A 25,327-nucleotide genomic window follows, 5' to 3' on the forward strand; every position below is an offset into this window, starting at 1 on the left:
AAAAGAAGCCCAGTACAAAAGTACCACTTTCTGGCGCTCCCGGGTCGATCACGAGCTCAGGCAGGTGCTATGGCTGTGACTCTCGAAGTGCGCTGGAACTACGCGGAAGAGGGCGCTGGAAGTCAGAAGATGGTTGATTGGGAATCAGGTTGTTTATTCCAAAGCAGCAGCTGACCCGATGATAACACATGCGACAAGGACAGAAGAGGGCCGAATAGACCGTTGTCTTCTTGCTACATCCCTCCAAGGCTGTCGGCGTCAGAACAATGCATATCAACAAGGGGCAGCCAATCGAACTGCGGATGCATCCCACGCTGCGTCTCGCCCACCCAAAACTTGTTGAGATGAACGACCAAGAGATTGCCATCGCCCTTGTCTCGCGTCAAACAAGCTGCCTGCCAGAACAACACATCAGCTCCTCCCCTGCCCATACCTGTATCTGATTATGCAATTCTGATCACCTCGCGATCCCTGGACGATGCAACCCTCTCTCCGCAAGTGTCACTATCGGCACGCCGCACTCTCCGCCTTCGGACCCCGCCAACGCCCGCTTTGCGGCTGCCTTGCCTATCGAAGCTCAGCCAATATTTGCTCCATCACCTTCATACGAAGTAATCCGGAGCGCTTCTTCTTGCAGTCTTCAAGGCGCGGTGCTTGACCAAGTCATCGTTGTTTCACGAAAGGACGATTGAGGAAAGCCGTGTGATTTGAATGTTCTATTGTTGTTCTCGTCGATATCTTAAGAAAGAAATGCGCGTTGGTCCCAACCATGTTCAGCTCAGCTTTCTGCCTGAATGGTTGCAAGGTACAGTACACCTCCGGATGTAGAATCCGACCAGATACGAACACAAGCAAGTGTGACGGACGTCGAAAGGGGTCCCGAAAGAAGTGACGAACGCCATGGACCTGGGACGTCCGATGTTCGTCAGACGTGTCCACGATCAGAGATATCAGGAGTGGATCAACTATACTCAGCAATCATGTGAACATCATCCATACATCATAAATCTATACCAGTCGGCTTCCGACATCTCAAAGATGCAGAACAGAGACCGCTTCTCATCACAATCTCAAAGTCAGAACCAGCAAACTGATATAACTCAACACGCTCAGCGCAGTCAAAACAACCACCACGTTCCCACTTGTCCTAAACCTCTTCCTCCTCAATCCATCCTCACCAACTTCAGAAAAGAACTGTCTGTTCCCCTGCATCCTCCTAAACGCGCTCACCCCCAAAACACCCGCTCCGTAGATTGCAAACAAAGCTCCAATACTATAGAATTCCGCTGTGAAGATCTTGAGAACCACCAGAGCGAAGCTGAATTGTCCTAGTGAGGTGCGAATGTATGCGCCTTCGAAGGTGCGTTGGGCCGCGCGGATCTCGACGAGCTCCGTGTTTGTGAGGACTACTGAGCGTGCGCGATGCATACGGAGGTGATAACGGTCTGCCGCATGTCGTGTCTGTTTTTTTGCAGCAAGATTTATGGTGAGTTTGCTTGATTCGAACGCTTTGGTTGATAGGTAATGAAGCCTTGGAATATTTACCTCGAACATGGTTGTTTGAAAGTCCGCAGCCGTTAGAGGTTGGTTGAGCGATCGGATTTGTGCTGCTTTACTGATGCAACCCGTGAGATTGTTGTCTCTTACTGATGCGAGCAGGCTTCTAGGAGTCGTACGACGGGTTCCCGGATGAGGTGCGACTACATAACACTCTTATTTCACAAATGGATGTGGTTGCGGACGATGAACATCGGAGAGGCCGTTGAGCTGGCGGGCAGGGTCGACTTGCCCGGGGCTGAAGTGGTCAAAGCGTCGACTCTTATTATTCTAATCTACAGCGTACAGCGAGCGACTTATAAGTCTTCTCTGTGTTACTCAATATCGAAAAGTCAAGAGGAACCATTACTGCACTGGTTGGATCTGTATCGATCAAGTTATCCCGCCAACGAAACTTTCGGCAAACGACTGGAGTTCACCAGGATCTCAATTATGACGGGCCCAAGCCTAGACAATCTGCCTCCGGAGATTCTGGACCAGATTGTGGACATAATCGAAGACGAAGACGGCTGGGATGAATATCCGACTGATGCCTTACTTAGTATGCGAGAAACATGCAAAACTCTGGAGCGTGCCTGTCACAATCGTTTCTGCTCTACTTCCATGAGTGGGTCGTCGACACTGAAAAGGACGAGGATTTGTCAATCACGAAGGCGGTGCTCGCGAGCCATATCCATGCGGCTACCATCGAGAAGATCACCTTTGTGTACAAGAGAAAGGGTCTGAGTCTTTGGTAGCTCGCACCTCTGCTTCAAGAGGTTCTCGATACTCTGGCTTCATTGAATCGCCAACTGATTCTCGTTTTCGACCCCTTTGCAGACTTCGATGACCCCGGAGACGAAGACGACATAGACACCCAAGAGGTTGAATACTACTTCGATATGATCTTGGTCTTGATTGCAGTGAGCAAGCTGGCGATCAGCAGCATCCATGTTCGAGCTCGAAGGGAAGATTGGGATAAACGACACATGCCACTGGATGCGTCTTATTCTCTCATTGAGCCACATCGAACTTTCACTGGCATTGAGCTTGGAACGATATTGCAATACATTCACCAGATACTGCAGATTGAAAGTCGGCAGGGTACTGCGACATTCCCTCCATTACTGGTCGCCAAATATCCAAGCATCGGAGACATGTCGTTCGACTATCTCAAAGGACGTCTGATGATGCGAAACCTGCACACATTCCATTGGTCCGAGTTTCGAATTTGGATCTTCAGCCTCGAATGCAAAAGTCTTCGAATCCAAAGATGCAATCTCAATCCCAGCGATCTCAGTCGAATGCTAGCAGGGGCGATAGCCAAAAGTCATCCTATACGACATATATCAATAGTCGATACGGTGTTGCACAAGAAAACGGCTGAGGACGATAAATCCTCCTCCTCCCCTAGAACTTCTATACATTGTCTGATCCAGGCCATCTTGCCTTATGCACACCAGCTGGACTATCTTCGCTTTACCAACATATGGGCGGGAGTTGACGTTTCTCCTGACTCCCCGGTGTTTGAGAAGAATCTAGGAGAGCTCGAAGTCAAGGGAAGAGAACAGATACGCCCGCGTCTCGTCCATTTGTCCAACGAGTTTCCCGAACCGGATGCAATGCGTCTGGACGGAAACACAACCAGTGGAGACGAGTAGACGAGTCTGATATGGAAAGTGACGCGAGCTGGTAGTCTCTCTCTCTCTCTCTCGCGATATTTAAAGTCTTGTGCTAGAGGGCATTGCCGTGCTTGTTATGTCTTGCGCTCAACTTGTGCGTCTAAAACATGTAAAAGGCAGAACTAAACAGCCTCATGACATACTGTTGCTGCACAACATCCAGAGGAAGATACAAATCATTTTGGTTCGCAAGGATTTAGAGCCTCGCATGACGCCTTGCACGCAAAATTGTGCTATCCGTCCTCACACCCTCGTCATCTTGCCCTTCAACGGTCAGGTCCGGAAACTCTTTGGGCATGATTCTCCTTGGAATCGATCCAGGCACAAGATTGTATTTGCTGAAATCAGCCACACCTCCAACGTCGCGGAGAAAGTCTTCATCGGTTGTCAAGAGCCCGTTTACCTCTCTCGTCGGCGAGCTGAGCATAGCTAGAATGGCGTCCGAGAAAATGGTTGGCTTCCTAAGATCGCCTCTCCTGTCCATATCAGCTGCGACGGCATCTTGAGTTGCGGCACTCTCGATAGCCACCGCAGGCCAGATACCATTGATTGCCATATCTGTCTTCGCTTCTCGGATCCAGTCCATAGACAACCCCTTAACCAACACGCTCATTCCTACTTTTCCCACAGCATATGCGGTCTTGCCTCTAAAGAATCGGCTGTATATTGGTGGGCAAACGACAATCACGCGTCCCTTCCAACCACTCTTTTCGAACAGCGGAAACGAAGCTTGGATGCTAGAGTACAAGCCCTCGATATTGACTTCTTGCATCAGCTTGAATCGCTTGACTGGCGTCTTGGCTACCGAAGACCACCAGATGGCTCCAGAATTATAAACCAACACATCGAGTCGACCGAGCTCGGTGGAGACTCTGGCGAACAGTTTATCCACTGATTCTGTTGAGCGTGTGTTAACTGCCATGGGGATCGCGGTTCCTCCGAGCAAGTGTATCTCTTTTGCGACTGTATTGATAGTGCTCTGAGATGAATTTGGATCTGGTGGGAAGGTAGCCAGTTTTTCGGGATCTGAGGTTGTTTTTGCTGCGACGACCACTTTATTTTCCACTGTCAGTGACTTGCCCTCGAGTTGTAAATAGAGCTCCTATCATCATCTCACCTGTGTAGCCTTCTCCTGCCAGACCAATTGCTATCTGTCGACCCATGCCACGAGAAGCACCAATGACTAATGTTACAGGTTTTGTGCTTGCCATCTTGATCTTCGACGATGCTGTGATCAGATGCTACAGAGGTGTTCATCTATTGATCAGAGCCTACCCGTGGATTATATATCACATGCTGTTGTCAACAGAACCGAGGCTGGCAAAACGCGGGGGCTGTCGCGCTTTCTCACCAAACTTCCTGTCATCTCTCGGACCAGAGTATCGTTGTTGACTCAACATCACATGTTGTCGACTAAACATCCCGCGACATACCGAGGGAACGACCTCTGCTGCGTCTTCCGTCGTAATCTGGATGCTATCGACATGCCTGTGTCTGGCAGACCATTATTGATGACATAAGATCTGTTCTAGCGCTATACTGTAGGGCTGGACGAAGGTTTCAGAATAGGTGCGACGCGGCTCCGCAGCATCTTTGACACCGCAGTGATACCTTTGCAGATGCCGCCAAAGGAACTCGAAACGAAGTTACTTGGCCGTAGCCATGTGTTTAATATTAGACCCACAGTAAAGAACCTGGCCCCCAGGTTCTCTAACGAGTGTGCCTTGGATCTCTTCTGCATGGCATTCGTAGAGCTTTCAACCAGGTGGTGCGTCCATGATTGACGTCTCTAATGCAGCGAGGGGTATACGGAGCAGTCTGTATAGCTTGCATATCCAAATTCGAGTTGCTGCCTCCAAGCGTCGTGGCCGGCTCTACATACTCCCTTCTCTACTCACCATCAATCTCTGAGATCGAGGCTTACAGCTCGAAGTGCTTGGGCCACGCAAGCGGCGATGATGCAGAACAACATTCGCAAACTTGCCTCTGCGCACAGTGCACTCTCCTCCCTAGGCTCTCGATACGATGGTTGTGTACACCCTTGTGCCCTGCAAAGTTCGTAAGGGCAGCGATTTCTTCTCTAATCCGGCCCTCACTATCTGACTTCTCATCCATCCAACCTTCCGCCATGGCGAACGCGACGACATCCGGTGACCTGCAACTCGCAGCAGCCGCTGCTGGGTTCTCTCTTGGCTTCGGGCTCTTGACTGTGGTCCGCGCCTACAAGCAGACGAGGGCGAATCGAGCTCCTTCCCGGAGCGTGTATATCTGTACGTCGAGCGAGCACCGATCGAGAGTTATCACATGGCTTATCGCGTGCATTCTAAACCATGCTTGCACAAGAACTATGCTAATTGTACCCTTACTTTAAGATATGCTCTGGGGCGAGATCCTGGCAAATCTTATCCTTGGAATCTTGACATGGCTCTATCTCAAGGACGTTGTAAAGACTACGTAAGTACTGCATTCGTTTATGGCTAGACGGACACGCGAGGTTTGCGCGTATATTGTGATCTGCTCCGTCTGGAATTGCTGAATATGCGATCGAAAATGGGCTACATGACATCCGGAAAGCAACTCTGGCTTATGGACCATCGCTCTGAACAAAGTCATTTATATTTGGCGTTTGCTCGTACAAAGGTGCATGGCCAGGTCCTTCCTTCGTTTGGTGTTTGGCCACGAACAACTCGATTGATGGTCACAAACTCTCGTGGATCTGTAGTATATAGAACTAAGATCATACACTGATGACAACCGCAGGCCAACCCTCCTCTTCTTCATCCTTGTCTTCTACGCACTGGAAGTGCAACTCTTGATGCAAATCATCATCAATAGAATTGCCGTCATCGCAGAACGGAGACCTACTGCAACGAAACTCAAGATCGCAACAGCGGTCATCATCTCGTGCATCAACATCGCGGTGTTCTGCATTTTCATCCCAAGCCATATGATGCCGCCGGTGAACCAAACATTTGTTCATATTAATCGGTATTGGGATAGATTATCCAAGGTCTTGATTATGCTCGTCGAGTGAGTTTTTTCGAGACTCTACCGCCATATGAGTGACATTTGCTGATGACACTACAGTGCCTTTCTCAACTGGTATTTCGTATTCACCGTGCGGGCGCGTCTCGTCAAATATCATGGACTCAGAAAGTACAAACCACTTGTCTCTTACTATACCCGCTTAGGCCTTGTATCCGTAGCTATGGATGTGTGTTGCCTCCGAACATCTTACACTCCGTACGTGACACATACTGATGCTTTCTCAGCTCATGCTCATTGGACTCATGTCATTGAGAAACCATACACTCTTTGTGCAGTTCCATCCTGTTGCCTGTAAGTATGCAAAATCCATATTACCATTCGAACAATCACTGATATTCCTCCCAAGATATGGCAAAGCTCAATATAGAGATGTCTGTACGTATACCAGCTGAACCACTCCACAACTTCTAAAGAAATATGCTGACATTATTTGGTACAGATGGCAGACATGATAGTCAAAGTCGCCCGAACATCTGAAAACGACGTAAAGCCAAAATCGACCTCTTTGGGCCTGTCTGGTGAGCAATCACAAAGGCCACGCCATCCACACGCGCTCCACGGCGACGACGATGATATGCATATGGGTCCCAAAAACACTGCCGTAATTGCCCATTCGCAACCCGACCATGCGCAACAGGAACACATTCAAGGTATATCTCGTCAGAGAGATGTGCAAGTCTACGTTGGAGATTCAGATAGCGACTTCCGCACTGAGAGTATTGATAATGGCAAAGGACGGAATAGGAGCAGGAAAAATTCATATGAGTCGCAGGTCCCGCTGAAGGATCTTGGAAGGCTGACAGAAGCTCGATGAAATTGGCACGGTACTTGTAATCAACGCAAAGTCTTCTGGTCTCTCGTATTCAACAGTCTCATAAATCCATTGAGCAGATAGGATACTGCTACCTTGCCCTCACAACCACATACCCTGATGGCGAGTCGTCCAGATAGTTTCACTGGAAGTAAGATTAAATCCGATACCAACACTTTTTGGTCCTCCGAGCTCGTCTTCCAAGCCGAATCACATGTTTCTTGCACTGAGAATCCTTAGGGCTTCTCATAGGAGACCCATCTTTAGAAGATATCGGATTGGCATAGTCCACAATTAAGGCTTCAGGAGCGGAAGGGTGAGCGTCCATAACTCCGGAGTCTGGACATAAACATCCTAACCCCGCGTCTACCACACGTCATTGCAGCTGCTCGAACGATAAAGTCAAGTACAAATAGGAAGCTGTGCCTCGATCATTGACAGTTCAGAATACTACAAGCTCTTCAACTCATTGAACAATATACCCGTCATACACAATGTCTTTCTTCGATCCTGCACCCAAGCCCAAGAGTCTTCTTGGCTACCATAGAGTCCTAGCACCTACTGCAGGCATCAAATGTTCTCCATTGTGTCTGGGAGCCATGAACTTCGGCACTGGATGGTAAGGTTTGCCAGCCAATTCCGACTCAGAGTATCTGACTGATGTTTGACCCGCAGGAAAGATTGTGACTACCAGCCGATCCTGACTCAAAGTATATGACTGACAGTTCACAGTCATGGGAGAGTGCGGTAAAGGAGACAGCTTCGCTGTGCTCGACACCTTCTTCGACCTCGGCGGCAACTTCATCGATACCGCAAACGCGTACCAATGCGAAGAATCTGAAGAATGGATCGGCGAATGGATGGAGAAGAAAGGAAACCGCGATCAGATGGTCATTGCCACCAAATACACCACCGGATACCGCGGCCACGCTCGTGATGCAGAACCCCTCCAGTCCAACTTTGTCGGCAACTCCTTCAAGTCGATGCATATTTCTGTCAACCGCTCGCTGAAGAAGATGCGTACGGATTATATTGATTTGCTGTATGTGCATTGGTGGGATTTCACTACCAGTGTTGAGGAAGTCATGCATGGTCTCAATGCTTTGATCACTGCTGGCAAGGTCTTGTATCTCGGAGTCTCGGATACACCTGCTTGGGTCGTCGTCAAGGCTAATGAGTATGCTCGGTCTCATGGTCTGCGTCCTTTCTCGGTATACCAGGGCAAGTGGAATGCTTCGTACAGAGATATGGAAAGGGAGATTATCCCCATGGTAAGTTGTTCTCAAAGCTGGCTCTGGGATTCGATACTGATAAAATTTGTAGTGTCAAGATCAAGGCATGGCACTCGCACCCTGGGGTCCTCTGGGCCAGGGCAAATTCAAGACAAAGGAAGCCCGCAGCAAAGACCACGAAGGCTCTGCTCGCGCCTCAAAGTCCAGCGAGCACGAAGATGCCATCTCAGATGCCCTCGAGAAGGTCGCTGAAAAGCACAACGCTACTCTTCATGGCGTCGCTCTCGCCTACGTCATGCATAAGACCCCCAACGTGTTCCCCATCGTTGGCCAACGCAAGGTCGAACACCTCAAGGCCAATGTCGAAGCCTTGAGTATAACTCTTACCCAAGAGGATTTGAACGAGATTGAGGCTGCGGCTCCGTTTGACCCTGGATTCCCTCATACCTTTATCTTTGCTGAGAAGTTTGATGTCACGAACAACACGGCAGCGGATGTCAAGCTTACTGGTTTGGCGGCTAGAATCGATGCTCCTCCTAAGCAGAAGCCCGTTGCAGCTCGCTCTGAGGTCTGAGTGATGGAAGAATCAGCATAGCAAATCAAAAAGTCTATAGTCTGTCTTCGAATATCAAAAGCTCAAAGATTCATAAACATCTGTTCGCACACCCTACTTCCTCAAACGAGCAAGCGTATCACCCATAGCTTCTCCATTCTTCAGCGCCTCCATAGTCTTCTCATCAATCTCAAACCTTTCCTCGCAAATCTTCAAACACTTTTCTGCGTGTTCAACAGGCACAACGACAACACCATCTTGATCCGCCAAGATCAAGTCTCCAGGATTGATAGTCAGAGGCCTTTTCTGTGTTTCCGAGGTAAATTGCACAGGAACGTTGAGCCCTGACGCTCTGGTAAAAGTGTTGGAGCCCAGTGCTGAGGTGCCTTTTGCAAAAACCTGTCGCAACATACCACCATCATCAGCAAACCTCTCTTACAGTCGATGGCAAGGATAGGTTAGAGAAGGACAGGACACAAACGTACCGGAAACCCCATCTCCCTATGCTCCCCCAAATCCCTCACATTCCCATCCACCACCACTCCCTTTGCACCCAAATACTTTGCTCTCGTAGTCATCAAGCCTCCCCAACACGCCGAGTAAAAGCCTTCAGGTTGCGAAATAAACACTACTGCATCTTTACTCACTCCATCTACAAAGTGTTGAGATGGCTTTGGAGAGGTGGTGTCGGCAGCATCAACCATTTGCACTGTATAGGCCGGCCCGAGTATTTTTGTGGTGCAGGTTTGGGGGGTGGGAGAGTACATGCGTAGGCCGTGGAGGTAGCCGCCGTAGCGGACGTTTAGTTTTATGAGGGCATCGCCGACCTGTGAGGATGAGGTTTAGCTAGCTGTGGTGGGATGGTGAGAGGGGGGAAAGACATACGTCACAGGAGGTGAAGCGCTTGAGGGCGTTGAAGACGTGGGCGGGAACTGTTGGAGGCATTGCTTTGTCGGCTCCGTATTCTTGAGAAGATGAAAACTTGTGGTGATGGTCGTGGTTGAGAGATGGTCGATTGACCGAGGTCGATATGCCTCATCACTTCTGCACATGAGAATACGGTGCGTTCTCCGCACGAACGGCTACCTTTCTTTCAACGACAGCTCGCGAAGCCTCTGGTTCTCGTAACAACTCGACAAGACTCAAGAGAAGCGACGATGCAAGCGCGAAACGTTGGGTATGTTGCCATCCAAAGTTGCAAGTGCAATGTGTTTGATGGCAGGATGCACACAAAGACGCCCCTGATAAAGGAACAAGGAAAGCTACGCGCTTGTGTATGATGAACAGAAAGCCGCCAGCATACCGACTACTCGTAGAGCAAGACGAGAGGGACAGACACCGAGCGACAGGAACGACAAGTCAACACATACCGATAAATGGAGATTCCTTCTCCGGCGCCTAGCTGAGAAGCCAGGACAACGATGAAAAAAAAAAAAAGTGTTGGGTCAACTCTCAAAAGAGAGTCGACTGAAAAGTTCCAAAAATTGTGCCGACTATCCACGGATAGAGCTCCACGCTACTCTTCCGATCTCGCATCTTCGGATGACCAGACATGGCGACATGGCATAGGTTCCCTTGCGGTACTTCACATGCCATGCAGACCGTGAATGGCTTCTCCGGTCGACGTGCGGGCCCCGGCGTGGTTGAACACGTATGAGGGGGACTGTTGTTTTTTCGACAAGATTACCATTGACTCGTTACAGCTCGCCGGTACTACACCGATCGGAGTTAGGCCGTTACAGCTCCCTCCGGAAGGTCTCGATACGTCTTGTCTTGTCCCCACTTTGCTGCCCATTCCCATATCACAATGTTCAGTGGACCACCATTGGATGTCTGCGTGGGCAGCTCATCCGGCTAGGACAGGCATGAAAGCCTCCGCTGCTGGATATGGTCATCGACAGTCTGGTTGCCACGCCCCGGCCTCCGAGCTTCCCCAGGCCTTGCGGCAAAAGGATTCAGATCCGGGTATAGTGACTGGTCGAGAGTCCAGGTTTTGATTCTTCGGCGGACACACGTAGGCGAGGCCTATTAGCAACGATCGACCAAGGTCGCGCAACACCTAAAGAGGTGCTGCCGCCATCCAGAAATCAACACTCCTGAGAGTGAGGACAACGTAGAAGAAGAGGTGCGCGGCGCCATGGCAGCCTGTACACCGCGGGTGAAGCGGCAGACCATGGGCGAATGAGGGCAGGAAGATGGGGCACTGCGCAGCAGAGGCGCAAACGATGAAAGAAGATGACAAAGTGTAGCAGACGTGACCTGGGCAAGGCGCGCAGAAGGTGAAACGAACAAAGGACGCCGACTCGGGGGGAAACAACAAGAAAGAAGAAGGACGGGCAACACCGAAACGAGGTTGGGGGCGAGCTGGAACGCAGCTCTAGAAGCAACAAAAAGCAGACGGCCCAGGTTGGCGATGAAGTGTGGATGGAGGAAAAGGAAGGTGGGTGAGATGAAGAAGGAAAGAAGCTGGCGGCGCTCGCGCTGTGAATTATAGCCACCAGCTCGTGGCTCGACCGACGCCAAGAGTGGTGTTGTCAAGTCGCGCTCGCGACCATTCACTTCACTTTCACGCCGTCACATGCAAAGCTTGCGCGCCCGATGCTTTCTGACACTCGCACACCCCTGATATACTTCGCTGCTGATCTAGATGGTTGTGTGGTTATCATTTCAGCCTATGTCAACATCTCCAGCAGCCCCTGATCAGACCTGTATCTATCATACGCGGAGGCTACTGCTGTGCCCTACGCCCTGGTTCTCTCTACAGAAGTTTCTACACGCGTCTGACGCTTCAACAGAGGCCCTTGTGGTATTGAACTTGTGAAGGCAAGATGCTCTAAGGACACGTTATAGGCGCCGCCTTCATATCTGGTCCAGCACCCACCATAAGCAAGGGTTGTTTCCATAGCTGCAACTACAATCGAAATTTCCGCTTCCTTCACGATACTTCTGTTTCCATTCATCGTTTTCTTATAATCAAGACCAGTTGTTTGATTCTCTGAAGATTGCCAAAAGTTACCCAAAGCTCTCCAGCCCCTGAATCGACCCGAACTTTTCTTTACCCACGACCTTACCGTAAACTCCAATGCAGACATCTTGTATCCCGACACAAAATGGCTAGTCTCGTCAATCTCAAGCGTCTGCTGCTCCACATTTGTCACTTTGGACGAAAGTCTGAACATGTGCAGAGTTGAACAATGGATGGCATTTCTCCAGAATCTTTACTACTGTAACTACAAAACTTAAAGCTTGACAGGGAACCTGTTCCTGATCTTTTCACCATAGAAGTAGAAAGCCACAGGGATGGGCAACATCGCAAAAGCAACGAAGCCAATCAAGCTGTTTCCCCAGCCCAACCCCAACGCATCATACATATCCAGGCCCGCCAGAGGAAGAAGTCCACCGAGAATAGATCGCAGAAGAGTGTTGGCAGCCATAGCAGACGCCGCATGCAGGGTAAATGCGTCGATCAAGTAGGTCTGAATGCAGATCAAACAAGAGATCAAGCCGATGCCGAAGAAGAGCGTGTCCAACATGGGAACAGCCCACTGAACATGGTTCTGAGCAGTCCACCCATAGATGAAAAGACCAATGGGCATAAAGACACCGAGGAAGATGAGGGGCGACAGGCGGAATTCTGGCTTCGATTTGCCATTGTTAGTAGCGGTAAGGCGTTTGAGAATTTTATCGGAAGAGCTGCCGGTGACGATGAGACCGATGAACATTCGGATACCGCTGCCGATATAACTCAATCCGACGGTGGAGCTTGAGAAGTGATAGTGTTCTTCGTAGACAAAGGTAAAAGTCGTGAAGAGAAGGTACAAGATGCCGTACACCACCTGCAGCGATTGTGTCAGTACTCGAACCATTGGTGCAAAGGCGTCTTCAAATGCTTACAGCGACGTAGAGAGACATCAAGAAGACGATAGGTGAGAAGAAGAGCATCTTGAAGGGTCGGACAAGCGCACGCGACATGCGTTCTTCTTTAGAGAGACCATCATCTAGCTTTGAGCCAAGCTCGTTGTTGTTTGTTTCCTTTTGCAGCTTTGTGGTCTTGGGTTGAAGAATTGTGGGTGCGAACGTTTCTTTGCAGACGAGGGCGTGTATAATGGTGGCGACACCATAGGCGATGGTGATCAACCAGAAGGTCCTGCAAGCAGGGGATTGTCAGCTGAGTTGTCGTAGATGAGGGCGAAAGAATTGGAACCGTACCATTGCCAACCTGCAGCACTGGCTAAGAATCCGCCCGCCACGGGGCCTATGACCGGTCCTAACAACGGTCCTGAGGTACGTCAAGTAACAGTGACGTCGAAACTGGTATAGCAACTTACCTATAGCATACAAAGCCATCGCACCACCTCTCTTCTCCTGCGGGATCATATCCGCAATACTAGCACCACCGAGAGTCACAGGGCAAACTCCAAAGCATCCAGACAGGAATCGAAACACTATGAGTTGAGGCATGGATTGAGCCACCGCACACGCGACAGTGAAGATGATGAAGCCCACGTTGCAGACCATGTATATAGGACGACGACCATATATCTCACTCAATGGTGAGATCAACAGCGGGCCTATAGCAAACCCGAGCAGGAAGACAGAGACGACGAAGGCGGCAAGTGTGACAGATGTCTCTTTGAAGTCGCTCAAGACCTCGGGGACGCCAGGTGCGAACATGGAGGAGGCCAGTGGTGTCAACAGCGTGAGGAAGATGATGGCGCCGCAGTTGGTGATTTTGGCTTTGGATGTCCAGTTCATTGGATTCTGTGGGTCATCTTCGCCATCCCAGGAGACGATGTTCGGGTCGGTCGTTTCGTTTGATTGTTGTGTGGTGGCATTCTGCTTCTCAGCATCCCTGTAGGAGTGTAATGTCGTGGCTCTGTCGATGTCTGAGGACGTCTTAGACGTGGCGACACAGCGCTCTCCTTATGTTCGGCCATGGCGGGCTTAAGGGAAAAATGGAAAAGCTATTGAAAGATTGATCAAAGGATCGAGAAGGAAAGGAACATGCGCGATGGTGTAGCAAAGCGATACTTACTCCCTATATACTTACCATCAACAGCAAAATTCACGGATCTGGACACTCCGTTTGTGCATAACTTGACTCAATTCTTGTTGTCAATTGATGGTCAAGCGAAGGAGGAGGGGAAGCTAAAGCTGAGCGGAGCGGAGGCTCAAGATCCGTGAGCGAGTTTATGCATGTTGTGTAGATTGTGCAAAGTTCCTGGAGCTATACCTGCCGTTGTGCGAGCTAGTATTATATCCATTAGATTGTTGTGGTAGGAAAAGAGCGTGATGAGTTTCTACAGATACTCTTGACGTACCTTTCAATCAAAACCCAAGATTGCTGGACATTCTCCCGGAGCCCGACATTGTACCTCACTTCTTTCCCCATCCTTGCTACTAGATCTGAGACTCAGACTACCTCGACGGCTCAATGTCTATGCACAGCGAGATGATGATTGCGTTATTGGCGTAGCATAGTAATTACGTCAAGAAGAGGAGGAGTCCACCGCACTAAAGCTGCCGAGATATTCTCGTGGACGAATTTATCGGGATTTTGAAAACGAAATCCCGAGCGTCAAAACTCCAAAAGGTACGTTCCGCTTAACGAAATGTAAAATAGTTAGTATAATAGCGCATGACTACATTAGTTTAAAGCTTTAAAATTCTTATAAACTACTTATTACTACTATAACTATATGGCCTATACTTTTTTTTAGTATTTAAAATAAGTATATAGTAAGCTATATAACGATTAAAAGTAGAATTTATGTTTTTCGTAAATAACTATCTAAGTATTATCGATTATACATTTCTAAGTATCTAGACTAAATATATATACCTATATATAAGTATACTATATATACTTACCTTATTAAAATAAGTAGTTATTATATAATTACATAAAATAGAAAAAGGTAAAATCTAGAATTTTTTATAATTTTTTATGTTATAAAAAATCACCTTACGATCCTAAATCTATTGTTCGAATGCTAAATTTAATGAAAGTAAAGATAACTATATATATAATGCTTTTAAGAACATAAAAACCTAATATACTATAAATCCATACAATTTAAATATACCTATTAACTTTTTATGTTTTTATAGCTAACCGTTGTTACGTAAATAGCGACGAAATAGCGAAATTATCGTTTAGAACGTCGGAACGTTAAAAGTTTTGTTGTTTGGGGAATTCGTTTTCAAAATCCCGATAAATTCGTCCACGAGAATAAGATGCTCGGCCACCAAAGAAGTGAATGCGAGGTATGGTGTTTACGAAGGCTATATTTCGTGCCATAGCTTCCTGTGTTCAGCCGAACCATGGACGCAACATCAGATTGCACATACTGACTTGTAAACGTAAACATCCCAGTTCCAAGCTGAGGGACATACTCACAGTCACAGATGCCTGACAACACCTGGTTCACTCCCTATGTTCTGCCAAACAAAGACTGCCTAAGCATTGCCGCTTCTCAGGGAGTTGCCTACAAGCTGTCAGAGCATCATGTCCTCAAGATGCCGTACCAGTATCCCGTGAAGGCCACAGAATCGTTTGACATGGACGAAGCCGTTGAACAGCTTGAGCTCTCGCAATCCAGCATCGATAGCTTCCATTGCGAACGAGCCTTCTATCGAGTGCTGGAAAGCACAGGGCAGCATGACATCGTCAAAGTTGACCATTCGACATTCGAAGACGCAATTCTACTTGAACATCTGCAGCCACTCGAGACAGTTTGGCATGATGCATCAGTCAAGTCTCGCCTTTGCTGGATCAGGCAACTACTAAGAGCCAATGCAAAAATCGAGGAGCTGGGGTATACGCACGGCGACTTGGCAATCAGAAACATGGGAGTGGATAAGAACAACGATCTCAAGCTGTTCGACTTTGGCTCAGTCCATTAGCGCGGCGATGAATCATCCGATCGTTTCATTGAGGGAGATATAAGCCGGTTGGCTACTTGCCTCCACTTTCTCTTAAGTGGCATTGACCCTCTCGCCAATATACCCGATCGGAGAACTCTACGTCAAGTAGAAACTGCCCTGAGAGATGGGACTTTCGAAATCGATACCTCGGCGCGTCCGGTTTAAGGTATTCTAAGATCCTGTTGGGCGAAGAATCTGGCAGCGATAGGGAAAGTAGATTCATCGCTCATCTTCAGCCATGTCAGAGAGGCTATATGCCAAGCACTCGATATCAAAGACGACTCTGATTCTACTCACGAGATAGCATCAGATCAGCTGACAGATAGCCCAATGGGAGACTCTGAAGTTCGAGGACTGTCTCAAACACGCGACGCCCTGGATGCAAACCAGTACGACCTTACTCGAGACTCAAGATGGATGGGTGAGGAAGAATATAGGGAAGCATGGAAAACTATGGGGGTTACAATTGAGATTTAGCTGGTGATCTGTAGAACCCCATTCGTCCTCGGATCGTCGGTTTGGCGGTAAGAAGACCCAGTGCAATCTTGCACCAAGGTCGCAGTATATGTAGTACAAGATGCATCCATCAAATCATAATCAGGTCGTGAAATGTCGTAGTCCGTCAAGTCGTCCATCATCATCTAGATCGTAACAGTATTGCCGTTGATGTTCAGGATGCCAGTGTACATGAACCTGCGTCCATCACTCTGCAGTCCATGGAAGGCAACATGAGTGGCATCCAATGAAGCATCCATGCCACCTCTTCCACCACCCACAAGGCTTCCTCCTCGAACAAAGCCTCCCGTGGGCGAATTGCTGGTTGCGTATAGTGTGTCGTAGCTGTTTGTGCTGTAACAGTGAGAGCTGAACATAAGTATATATGTGGTTTCTCTTCTGATCATGGCAGGGGCTTCAATATCGGGACCATCCGAGGCTTGAAGGTTCATGATGGTTGAAGGACTGCCTTGCTTGCTCATGCCATCTGCTCCGACCTTCTGGATCATGATGGGTGTGTTGACAATAGGAGCATTGCCATTGTTGCAAATGCCTCCGTTGCCCATGGCGTTGCCGTCGATCTTGTAGGTTATGTACCAGGTGCCATCTGCATCTCGGAAGCCTGCCGCATCAATAGCGCCACCCTGATTGACGGGGCAGTACCATGGGTTTGGTGATGGAGTGTAGGGACCTTCAACATTGGAGCTGGTAGCTGTGCCTATGCAGTGGTAGTTTCCATTACCACCGATGTTGGTAGTGGCACTGAAGTACATCACAAAAGTCCCATCGTCCTGTTGATATGTCAGTCGTGTTTCACATAGGGGACGCTACATCTTGACTTACCAGATGCATGATATCAGGAGCCCACACCAAAGGGTTACTCTGGTCTACCCAGCCAGGCAAGTTTGGCAAGGCATCTTGACCATTGTGGAGAGACCAAGAGTTGAAGTCAGAAGAAGAAGCAACCTGAATGTGTATTTGCTTGTTGTCATAGAGAGACTGGGTTCCGAACGCCCACCACTTGTTGTTAACACTAACAAGTGCTGGATCTGGGAAGTCGACCGTGATAACAGCACCACTCGTTGAGCGTTTTTCGACTGGAGCTGCTGAGGACAGTAGTGCTGTTACCAGCAGAGTCAAAGTTGTGCTCAACATTTAGGGCAAGGTATAGAAGTGTATATGCTGTGTATGTATGACAAGATAAGAACGAGATGGAAGTGTAGGGGTAAGTATACTGTGTCTGCACAATTGAAGATGCGATATACTCAGCTCAACATCGTCGAGGGCTTGCGACCTTTATATCAGTCAACCCGCTGTCAACTTCTCTTACCATAGACTTACCACATTGATACTCGCTGCTCACATCACCTATTGCCGGCCACCCAGACTAGCAATAACAACACACGGCCGTAGCGATGTGCAATCACTTGACCAACAACATACTTCCTTCGCAGCCTCCATCGTCATCTTGGCGTTCTTACATCTGTATACCTCATCTCCAACGAGTAAGGGGCAGTGCAACGTGAGCAGAAGATCCTTTGGTCCATTCCTGACAGGTAGTTTTTTCTGCTGTATGACGTCGGAAGTATTCGGTGGTAGTCATCGTGGGTCGCCATGCAGGCACACCCGTTAACGGTCGACCCTGTGTCCTTTCCCTCAAGCTGCAGCGACGTTTACAAACAAGATTGTAGCTATGCGCTGTAGTAACAAGACGCTGACTGGTTGGAGGTCGGAATGGCTGACAAAGCCAAGGCGCTGGGCAGTTGGTGCTGTCCGTACAAAAGGAATGTCCAAACGGCCAAGACGTATAGTCGATCAATCCAGCGATCATCTTCTGAACAAAGTCCCGAGACCTCGTTGATCATAATCTTGTCGCGAAGTTAGGATAAATCTTACTCATGGTTAAGGTTAGACGGAAAGTCAGGTTGGCATGCGCAGGGTGCCGACCGAAGATCAGCAACACGTCCAGTGGCTTGGCTGTTGGGCTTGCAACATGTGGTACCAGAATAGTATGATCTTGCTGCTCATTCGTCCTTCGTAAAGCGCCCATACTTGTAGCGTGTCACTGTCGCTTCGAATGAGACTTGAGAGACTATCCGCCTTGTTCTGGAAACATTTGGCAGTACTCTTAGGCGCAGCAGGCGAAGCACTGTCGCTCAAGCCTCAAGTTGTCAAGGTTGGGCGACCTCTTCAAGTGACGGCATCTCTATCCAGGTCTTGGCTCCTCGGACACAACAGTCAGAGGCTGTCCATAGGGCTCGTGCAGCTGACAGAGCCGCTCGCACGTAAGGAAATAACTCGCATACGAACCGGTGATACAGGCACGAGGTCAACTCGAGGGAGGTCGTTTTGTGATCGACGAGAAGCGGTGGAGACAAATCGGAATGTGGGGTCTCCACACGTCATGACGCATCTTGCTTCATGCTCTCTCGACGCGAGCATTTCACGTGGACGGAATGGACGTACGGTGAGATGGGGTTGCATCGCAGGGTGTAGGCTAGTAGTTAATGGGGGTAACAGAAACTGATCGCGGCTGTAACAATTTGTCGTAGGTCAGGTTAAGTCTCGAGTGTTTCACAGACTAGTGGATAAATGACCGAGGCATGCGTGCAGAGCACTAATACATGGTTTCAGAAAGTGGATGTTGTACGACGCCATCTGATGAGAAGAACGCAAATCTCAATCCGAAGCTTGAGACAGACAAAATATATAGTCAGGCTCAGGGCGCTGAGTTTCGAGTTCGAAGTCTCTTTCAAACTCGAGCAAAGTCGTGTTCTTTGCACTTTCGAGACAAGGGAAACACAGAACGCGGTATTGACTGTCTTTTTCAATCACAGCCCAATGAATTGCATAGCGAGCACTACCAGGCAGCCAGGACATCTAACACGAGCCTACAGATACCTGGTTGAAGCACCTGAACATATGCTAGCTCGGCCTGGATGTCCGTTATTAGCTGTTGCCGGCAGCACCCTGGCTTGGTTCGAGTCACGCGTCTTGGCCCAGAACTGCATAATATGTCGCAGAACAGCGTGGCTGCTTGTAACGAGCGGAGACAAGCTCTGATATCACAATGATAGGCAGCTTGAAGAAGACAAGTTTCAGGGCGGTTTGTAGCGACACCGGTAAGGAACAGATACATCATCAGATCAAATGACTTTGACCCTAGTTGCTCCAGCTGTGGCGCTTTGGCATCTGTCTGCGGTACATGTGTAGAGGAGAAACCTTTTGGAACGAAACAAAGTTCGCGAAGGATACTCCTACAATAAGCACCGGTAATGAGTTGAAGAAAGAAAGAAGAGAAATGAGAGACGCCCGGTGTAAGAGTCTGTAGACGGAGAATCTTCGGCCTAGCCTTGGCAGGGCTCCGGAGCCGCGAGGCGTCATGCGGCGATTAGAGGGTGTTGTTTCAGCTAAATCCGGGGATATCGTCGAGGAAGGCGCAAGTGCCTTGAGGCGCGGATGTCTTTGTCTCTCTTCCAGAAGGAACCATGTGCCACTCTCGCTTCGACTCGAAAGCTGTATCCTTTAAGACTTGACCACTCCCTCTGACTACCTAATAATTCGAGCATTATCCCATTCTAACGTCGAATACTGCACCGCCTTCACCGCTCGACATCAACCCCCGAACCCTCGCCACTGCTGGACACTGGTCTCTCAGCTCATGCTATAAGTTGCCACTGGACACACATAGATGGCAGGCACCATCGACTATGCGCGTTTGCGCGAACAAACCATGGGCTCCGGCCTCGATGAAGAGGCCGTTACGGTCAACACTCGAGCATTGATCGACAAGGTCCTGGCCAGATACTCGGGAGAATGGACGACTTTGCGCGAGCTCATCCAGAACGCTGCCGATGCTCAGGCTACCAAGGTCTCGATCAAGTTCGAAACTCTACCGTCACCGAGCGTCCCCGTACCACCCGCCAGCGACCCGTCCGCTCAACTCAAGCACGTCCTGACCAACCATACCCTACAACGACTGCTTGTGTCCAACAATGGCCAGTCCTTTGCTGAGACGGATTGGCAACGTTTAAAGAGAATCGCAGAAGGAAACCCAGACGAGACAAAGATTGGTGCTTTTGGTGTTGGTTTCTACAGTGTCTTTGCCGACTGTGAGAACCCTTTTGTCAGTTCAGGAGACCAGACCATGGCATTCTACTGGAAAGGGAACAGCTTGTTCACCAGAAGGGGAAAGCTACCGAAAGAACAAGCAACAGGCGAGACTGCCTTTGTTCTCGACTACCGCAACACAACATCCCCTGTACCAAATCTGATATCCATCTGCCAATTTCTTGCCACCAGTCTCACCTTCGTCGGCCTCCAGTCTATTGAGCTATGGGTCGACCAATGGAATATGATCACTCTCAACAAGAAGATGGCCCCGTCGGCTGATGTTAGTATCCCAGCCGATGTCAATCCCAAGACAAAAGCGGGCCTCATGAAGATTGTTGGTGTGGAATACCAGAACGCCCAGATCGATGCGAAGTGGTGCAATGTCATCGGATGGACGCGTGTAGCTGGCGTTCAGCAACAGCTACAGCCATCATCAGAGCCACCAACTCAGTCACTGCGAGGTTTCTTCAGTCGCTTTGCATCCGCTGCGGCCGGTCCTAGTACGGCCGCCAAACGAGCTGCGAAAGAAGAAGAAGCTGTCCAGAGAGCCATATCTGAGGATCTCGCAGGCACGAGTACTGCTTCAGTGTTCTTGCGGATCAGCACTGTCAATGTACAAACATACGTCAACAAGACTCTGGCTGCTGAACTTGAACGTGCTACCAAAAAGCCTCCGCCAAAGCATACGAAAATCGCCATCTTGACATCCTCATATGATGAGAGTGCAGTGTCTATGGCCACTCTTTCAGGCTCGTCATCCGGCAAGGCATCTGAAATCTTTGCCTCTGTGCTTCCGAGCAAGAACGGACGTGTGTTTATCGGTTTCCCTACTGCGCAGACGACTGGTCTCCTTGCTCACATCTCCGCACCATCTGTCATCCCCACAGTCGAACGTGAGAGTATTGACTTGAATGCACGTTGGGTTCGGGACTGGAACGTGGAGATGCTACGAGTCGCTGGCATAGCATGTCGAGTTGCCTACACAGGCGATATGGCCGAGCTAAAGGCCAAGCTCGAGCGTCAAATGGTAGCTTCCGGCATGAAAAAGGTTCAAAAAGAAGATCTCGACGCTGTCATGGCATCCGCTATCCACACTTTCAAGCAATACACCTTTTCAGAGTCAACACCATCATCTCAGGTTGGTTCCATCATCGAAGAAGCCTTCTGGACTTGCAACTCGAAAGGCTCTATCAATCTATTGTCTACACGTGGTGTACTTCCTAGCTTTGAGGTTCGTGTTGCGACCGAAGATCTTAGTTTCGTGGATGGCATTCCAGTGGTCCCGAACGAAATCATGGAGAAAGCTTCAGTCTTCATGCGTAACCTCAAAGAGTACGGGCTATTATCTGATATCACTACTCATGATATCAAGAAAGAGTTGGAAGCTCGAGCTTTGGAAGAGAAGCAGTTGACTGAACTGATCAAGTGGGCAGCTAGCAAGTTGAGCAAAGACGAAATAGACGTTTCCGCGCTTCGCTCACTGTTCGATGGTACTGTTGCCACGATTGCCGAGGAATACAGTAGCACGTATCCTGGTCCAGTCTTGCTATTGGGGAGCATTGACTCGTTTCCCAATCCGAGCAAAATCCCTTCTGAGCTTCCTGCTCCATCTACAACTATACCTTTCCGCTTCGTCAAGAACATACCCAAGAACCAGCTTGAAGCTTTTGGTTGGAGTGAAATCCAGATCGTGCCTTGGTTACGTTACCTGATCGAGAAGGATGGCGCAGGTCTTACCGCTGAGCAAAGCATCACCATATCGCCCAACTTCTCTGGACAGGTGCTCTCTGTGGTCTCCAAGTCGTGGGACGGCCTGAGCCAGTCCTCGAAGGGTACTGTTGTGCAACTTCTTGAGCCAAGAACAGTCATACCTACCAAGCTTGGTATGCGCAAGCCAGCTCAGTCCTACTTCTCCTCCGTGAAACTATTTGACGATCTGCCTACTGTTCATGGTCTCCAGGGTGTCAAGGAGAAGTTCCTTCTACCACTTGGAGTTCGTAAGACTGTGGAATTGTCCGTAGTTTTCGACAGACTCATGGCGAAATCTTCAGGTGCTGCTGAGGGCAAGTGGAGTCATGTTGACTTGATCAAATATCTTGTCAGTGTTCAGACAGATATTCCCACTGAAGATTACGAGAAACTGCGTAAGACGCCGATCTGTCCTGCGGAGGTTCAAGGTGATTCTAAGACCACAGAGGGCAAGCTATACAAGGTCTCGGATCTGTATGAGCCACTGCCCGTCCTGAGAGAGCTCGGGCTGCCACTTCTGCATTGGCCTGGCGAGTTCCGCAAAGGTAGTCCAGAATCGAAATTCTTGAGTGTACTAGGGCTCAAGGCTTGCCCTGGTGTTCAAGACCTGATACCAATCATGACAAAAGCAGCTGCCGAGGGTGACTCAAGGTTGTACGAAAAGACGTTACAGTACTACATCACCAACCACTACACCAATGGATATCGCACCTTCCCAGTCGAGCGAGTCACGGTGCCGTTCTTACCGCTTCAAGGCGGTGATCTGAAAAAGCTGGCGACACCCACACAATGCTTTGCCAACAAGAGGTCTGCTATCCTTGGCTTCCCGATCATTCGAGACGATCTGCAGAAGCATGCTGCTCTGTTCAACGTAGAGCAAAATCCTCCCATTGCCATCTGCGCTGAGAACCTTATCAAGAACCCACCCAAGAGTCGAACAGACGCTAAGAACATCTTTGGCTACTTTGCAGGTCGCCTCAATGAGATCGGTCCAGCCGGTAATCTTGCAGAGAGGCTGGGAGAGTCTCGCATCATTCCCATCGTCAAATCGGGTTCTGGCAATGAGAAGAGCGAGAATCTCCGCTACACCGCTCCCAGAGCTTGCTTCTTGGGCGACAGCGCTACCTATGGCGAGATCTTTGATTTCGTCGACTTTGGGTCCGAGGCCAACTCCTTCCTGCTGAAGATTGGCTCCAAGCATGAACCCAGCGCGCCGGAACTTGCTGGCATGCTCGTTCGTGAGCCTTCTCGCTTGTTGAGTACTCTCGGCCAGGAAAAATATCTCAGTCTTCTGCGTCGTATAGCAGACAATGCAAGTGGTCTGAAGAACGACAAAATGCTTTGGGCTGCACTGAAGCGTTCTCCCTGTTTGCTTGCCGTAAAAGAAATTGCGCCCACCACTAGTAAAGTGACTGAGGGTGAGCACGATTACTTTGAGGAGAATGAATCAGCTATCAAGGAGTGGCATCTGGCCGTGCCATCGAGTATCATCCTCGTCGATGATTTCTACAGTTATCGCCTTTTCAAGGAGAGATTGCTTGCTGGTCCTCAGGAAGAAATACTCGAGAACTTGTACGCTGGTCTTGGAGCCACCTGGATTAGTAGCCTGATCGAAGATGATCAGCGGATGGGCGGTCTGCTCCCCGATCAATCTAGTGCAGCCAAGCTCCAGAACCTGATCGTTGAGCGTTGTCGTCTGTTCTTGCACGATCATACTGCAGAGGTAATCCGCCACGACTCGAAGTGGCTTGAAGGAGTGCTGGCTGTCAAGGTTGTCAACTCGTTGACCTTGACCAAGACATTGCGTGGGTACAACGCGACGTACAAAGAGAAGAGAACAGCTGCCCTGCATAGAGACACAAAGAAGGACGCCACACTGTTTGTGACCGCTCGTCCTGACTTTTACGAGGTCGCACGTGCGATAATGTCTCTTTTGCTCAAGAGACCGAAGCAGCAAGACTTTCTCGCTCTGGAGATGATTCTGGAGAGTGACCTGCGTCGCTTGAAGACCAAGGGCTATAACGTAGACCGTATCCTACGTCAGAAGGCCGCCGAAAACCGCATGGCTGAGAACAAACGACAACAGCAAATTGAAGAGGAGCAGAAGAAGATCGCAGAGCGCGAGGTTGAATGGAACGCCCAGCAACAGACACGGGCTATTGACGCACCTCAAGCACCGCAGGCTACCCCTGAAAAGGCCAAGCCGATCCCAGGTGCTTTCGACAACTCACCAGAGACTAATGTTGTGCAGCGTCCCAAGAGAGGTACTGGCTTCTTCTCCAACCTCCAGAGACAACTCGGATTCGAGTCCGGCCCAAGTGAGCAAGAGCAGCAGCAGCAACGCCAGAAGCAGTTGCAAGACGCGCCTCAATCTGGAGGGGGACCCTCTGATGCTCCGCCACCTTATACTGAGAACCCTGGACAAGTCGTGAAGAAGTCCACAGTCAGCCAGCAACCCGAAAAGATTACTCCGCCCCATCAGATCACACAAAACCTGATCTCGGCAGTCAATTCTTCGCGCGCACACGACTCGTCCGCACTCTTCTCTCCTCCTTCCCAAAACACAGTCAAGGAGACACCATCATACTGCGACGCAAATCCCGGTCAAGACCTATCCTTTATCGGCAACACCTCAGCAGGCGTCAAGATCTTCCTCGCCAACGCTGTTCCCGCATCTTCTAGAGCAACCTTCCTACAAGCTCACGCTGCCCAACTCAACGCATTTGCCGCTTTGCTGCTCGACATTGGCAACGTGTTCCTCCTCCGCCCACAGTCCCTGCACATCTACTACAATGAGTCTGGCAACAGCATTGCATTTAATCGCCAAGGATCCATCTTCTGCAATCTACGCTACTTCTTGCAACTGCATTGGCCAAGCTTTGGAAGTGCAGCAGGAGAGGGTAAGCAAAAGGCAGCGGTGTATTGGTTCGTGACGCTGTGTCATGAGTTGGCGCATAATCTTGTTGAGGAACACAGTCAGCAGCATGAGTTTTACACCGAAAGTTTTGTTACAGAGTATTTTGGTAAGGTTATGGCAAAGTGTGGGCAGTATGCTGCTGAGGTGCCGCAGGCTGCTATCCAGGGATAATTTGTTTGTACAGAGGGCATTATATGAGTAGACATACGGAGTTCAGGAACCAGGCATATACAAGTGGCGCTTGGTTAGGGTTTTTGCATGAGC

At 49.4% G+C, this 25,327-nt stretch overlaps 10 protein-coding genes across 10 annotated transcripts; 5 read left to right on the forward strand and 5 right to left on the reverse strand.

The window, feature by feature from the left end:
* Positions 1-1,062: 1,062 nt before the first annotated feature.
* Positions 1,063-1,554, reverse strand: M436DRAFT_61015 (uncharacterized protein; the record flags this gene model as incomplete). Its single annotated transcript, XM_013575661.1, has 2 exons — positions 1,063-1,461; positions 1,546-1,554. The coding sequence occupies 2 exons, from the start codon at positions 1,552-1,554 to the stop codon at positions 1,063-1,065; spliced, it is 408 nt and encodes a 135-aa protein (XP_013431115.1).
* Positions 1,555-2,111: 557 nt separating this feature from the next.
* Positions 2,112-3,197, forward strand: M436DRAFT_61016 (uncharacterized protein; the record flags this gene model as incomplete). Its single annotated transcript, XM_013575662.1, has 2 exons — positions 2,112-2,277; positions 2,314-3,197. The coding sequence occupies 2 exons, from the start codon at positions 2,112-2,114 to the stop codon at positions 3,195-3,197; spliced, it is 1,050 nt and encodes a 349-aa protein (XP_013431116.1).
* Positions 3,198-3,414: 217 nt separating this feature from the next.
* On the reverse strand, positions 3,415-4,429 carry M436DRAFT_38300 (short chain dehydrogenase; the record flags this gene model as incomplete). Its single annotated transcript, XM_013575336.1, has 2 exons — positions 3,415-4,271; positions 4,336-4,429. 2 exons carry the CDS (start codon positions 4,427-4,429, stop codon positions 3,415-3,417), a joined length of 951 nt encoding a protein of 316 aa, XP_013430790.1.
* A 917-nt stretch (positions 4,430-5,346) lies between these two features.
* Positions 5,347-7,080, forward strand: M436DRAFT_61018 (uncharacterized protein; the record flags this gene model as incomplete). Its single annotated transcript, XM_013575663.1, has 7 exons — positions 5,347-5,488; positions 5,591-5,672; positions 5,979-6,248; positions 6,306-6,432; positions 6,491-6,557; positions 6,613-6,641; positions 6,706-7,080. 7 exons carry the CDS (start codon positions 5,347-5,349, stop codon positions 7,078-7,080), a joined length of 1,092 nt encoding a protein of 363 aa, XP_013431117.1.
* A 491-nt stretch (positions 7,081-7,571) lies between these two features.
* Positions 7,572-8,883, forward strand: M436DRAFT_70139 (norsolorinic acid reductase; the record flags this gene model as incomplete). Its single annotated transcript, XM_013575810.1, has 4 exons — positions 7,572-7,696; positions 7,753-7,760; positions 7,810-8,348; positions 8,401-8,883. The coding sequence occupies 4 exons, from the start codon at positions 7,572-7,574 to the stop codon at positions 8,881-8,883; spliced, it is 1,155 nt and encodes a 384-aa protein (XP_013431264.1).
* A 93-nt stretch (positions 8,884-8,976) lies between these two features.
* Positions 8,977-9,807, reverse strand: M436DRAFT_39072 (RraA-like protein; the record flags this gene model as incomplete). Its single annotated transcript, XM_013575478.1, has 3 exons — positions 8,977-9,261; positions 9,348-9,689; positions 9,748-9,807. 3 exons carry the CDS (start codon positions 9,805-9,807, stop codon positions 8,977-8,979), a joined length of 687 nt encoding a protein of 228 aa, XP_013430932.1.
* A 2,294-nt stretch (positions 9,808-12,101) lies between these two features.
* On the reverse strand, positions 12,102-13,799 carry M436DRAFT_78984 (MFS general substrate transporter; the record flags this gene model as incomplete). The annotated part of the gene is made up of 5 exons (XM_013576014.1): positions 12,102-12,698; positions 12,757-13,009; positions 13,072-13,141; positions 13,191-13,714; positions 13,774-13,799. The coding sequence occupies 5 exons, from the start codon at positions 13,797-13,799 to the stop codon at positions 12,102-12,104; spliced, it is 1,470 nt and encodes a 489-aa protein (XP_013431468.1).
* A 1,471-nt stretch (positions 13,800-15,270) lies between these two features.
* M436DRAFT_78985 (uncharacterized protein) lies at positions 15,271-15,768 on the forward strand (the record flags this gene model as incomplete). Its single annotated transcript, XM_013576015.1, has 1 exon — positions 15,271-15,768. One exon carries the CDS (start codon positions 15,271-15,273, stop codon positions 15,766-15,768), a length of 498 nt encoding a protein of 165 aa, XP_013431469.1.
* Positions 15,769-16,430: 662 nt separating this feature from the next.
* On the reverse strand, positions 16,431-17,439 carry M436DRAFT_70143 (Arabinanase/levansucrase/invertase; the record flags this gene model as incomplete). Its single annotated transcript, XM_013575811.1, has 2 exons — positions 16,431-17,075; positions 17,128-17,439. The coding sequence occupies 2 exons, from the start codon at positions 17,437-17,439 to the stop codon at positions 16,431-16,433; spliced, it is 957 nt and encodes a 318-aa protein (XP_013431265.1).
* Positions 17,440-19,975: 2,536 nt separating this feature from the next.
* On the forward strand, positions 19,976-25,234 carry M436DRAFT_38400 (uncharacterized protein; the record flags this gene model as incomplete). The annotated part of the gene is made up of 1 exon (XM_013575352.1): positions 19,976-25,234. One exon carries the CDS (start codon positions 19,976-19,978, stop codon positions 25,232-25,234), a length of 5,259 nt encoding a protein of 1,752 aa, XP_013430806.1.
* Positions 25,235-25,327: the final 93 nt, after the last annotated feature.

The sequence above is a fragment of the Aureobasidium namibiae genome (assembly GCF_000721765.1).
Source record: "Aureobasidium namibiae CBS 147.97 unplaced genomic scaffold scaffold_2, whole genome shotgun sequence".
Classification (NCBI taxonomy): Eukaryota; Fungi; Ascomycota; class Dothideomycetes; order Dothideales; family Saccotheciaceae; genus Aureobasidium; species Aureobasidium namibiae.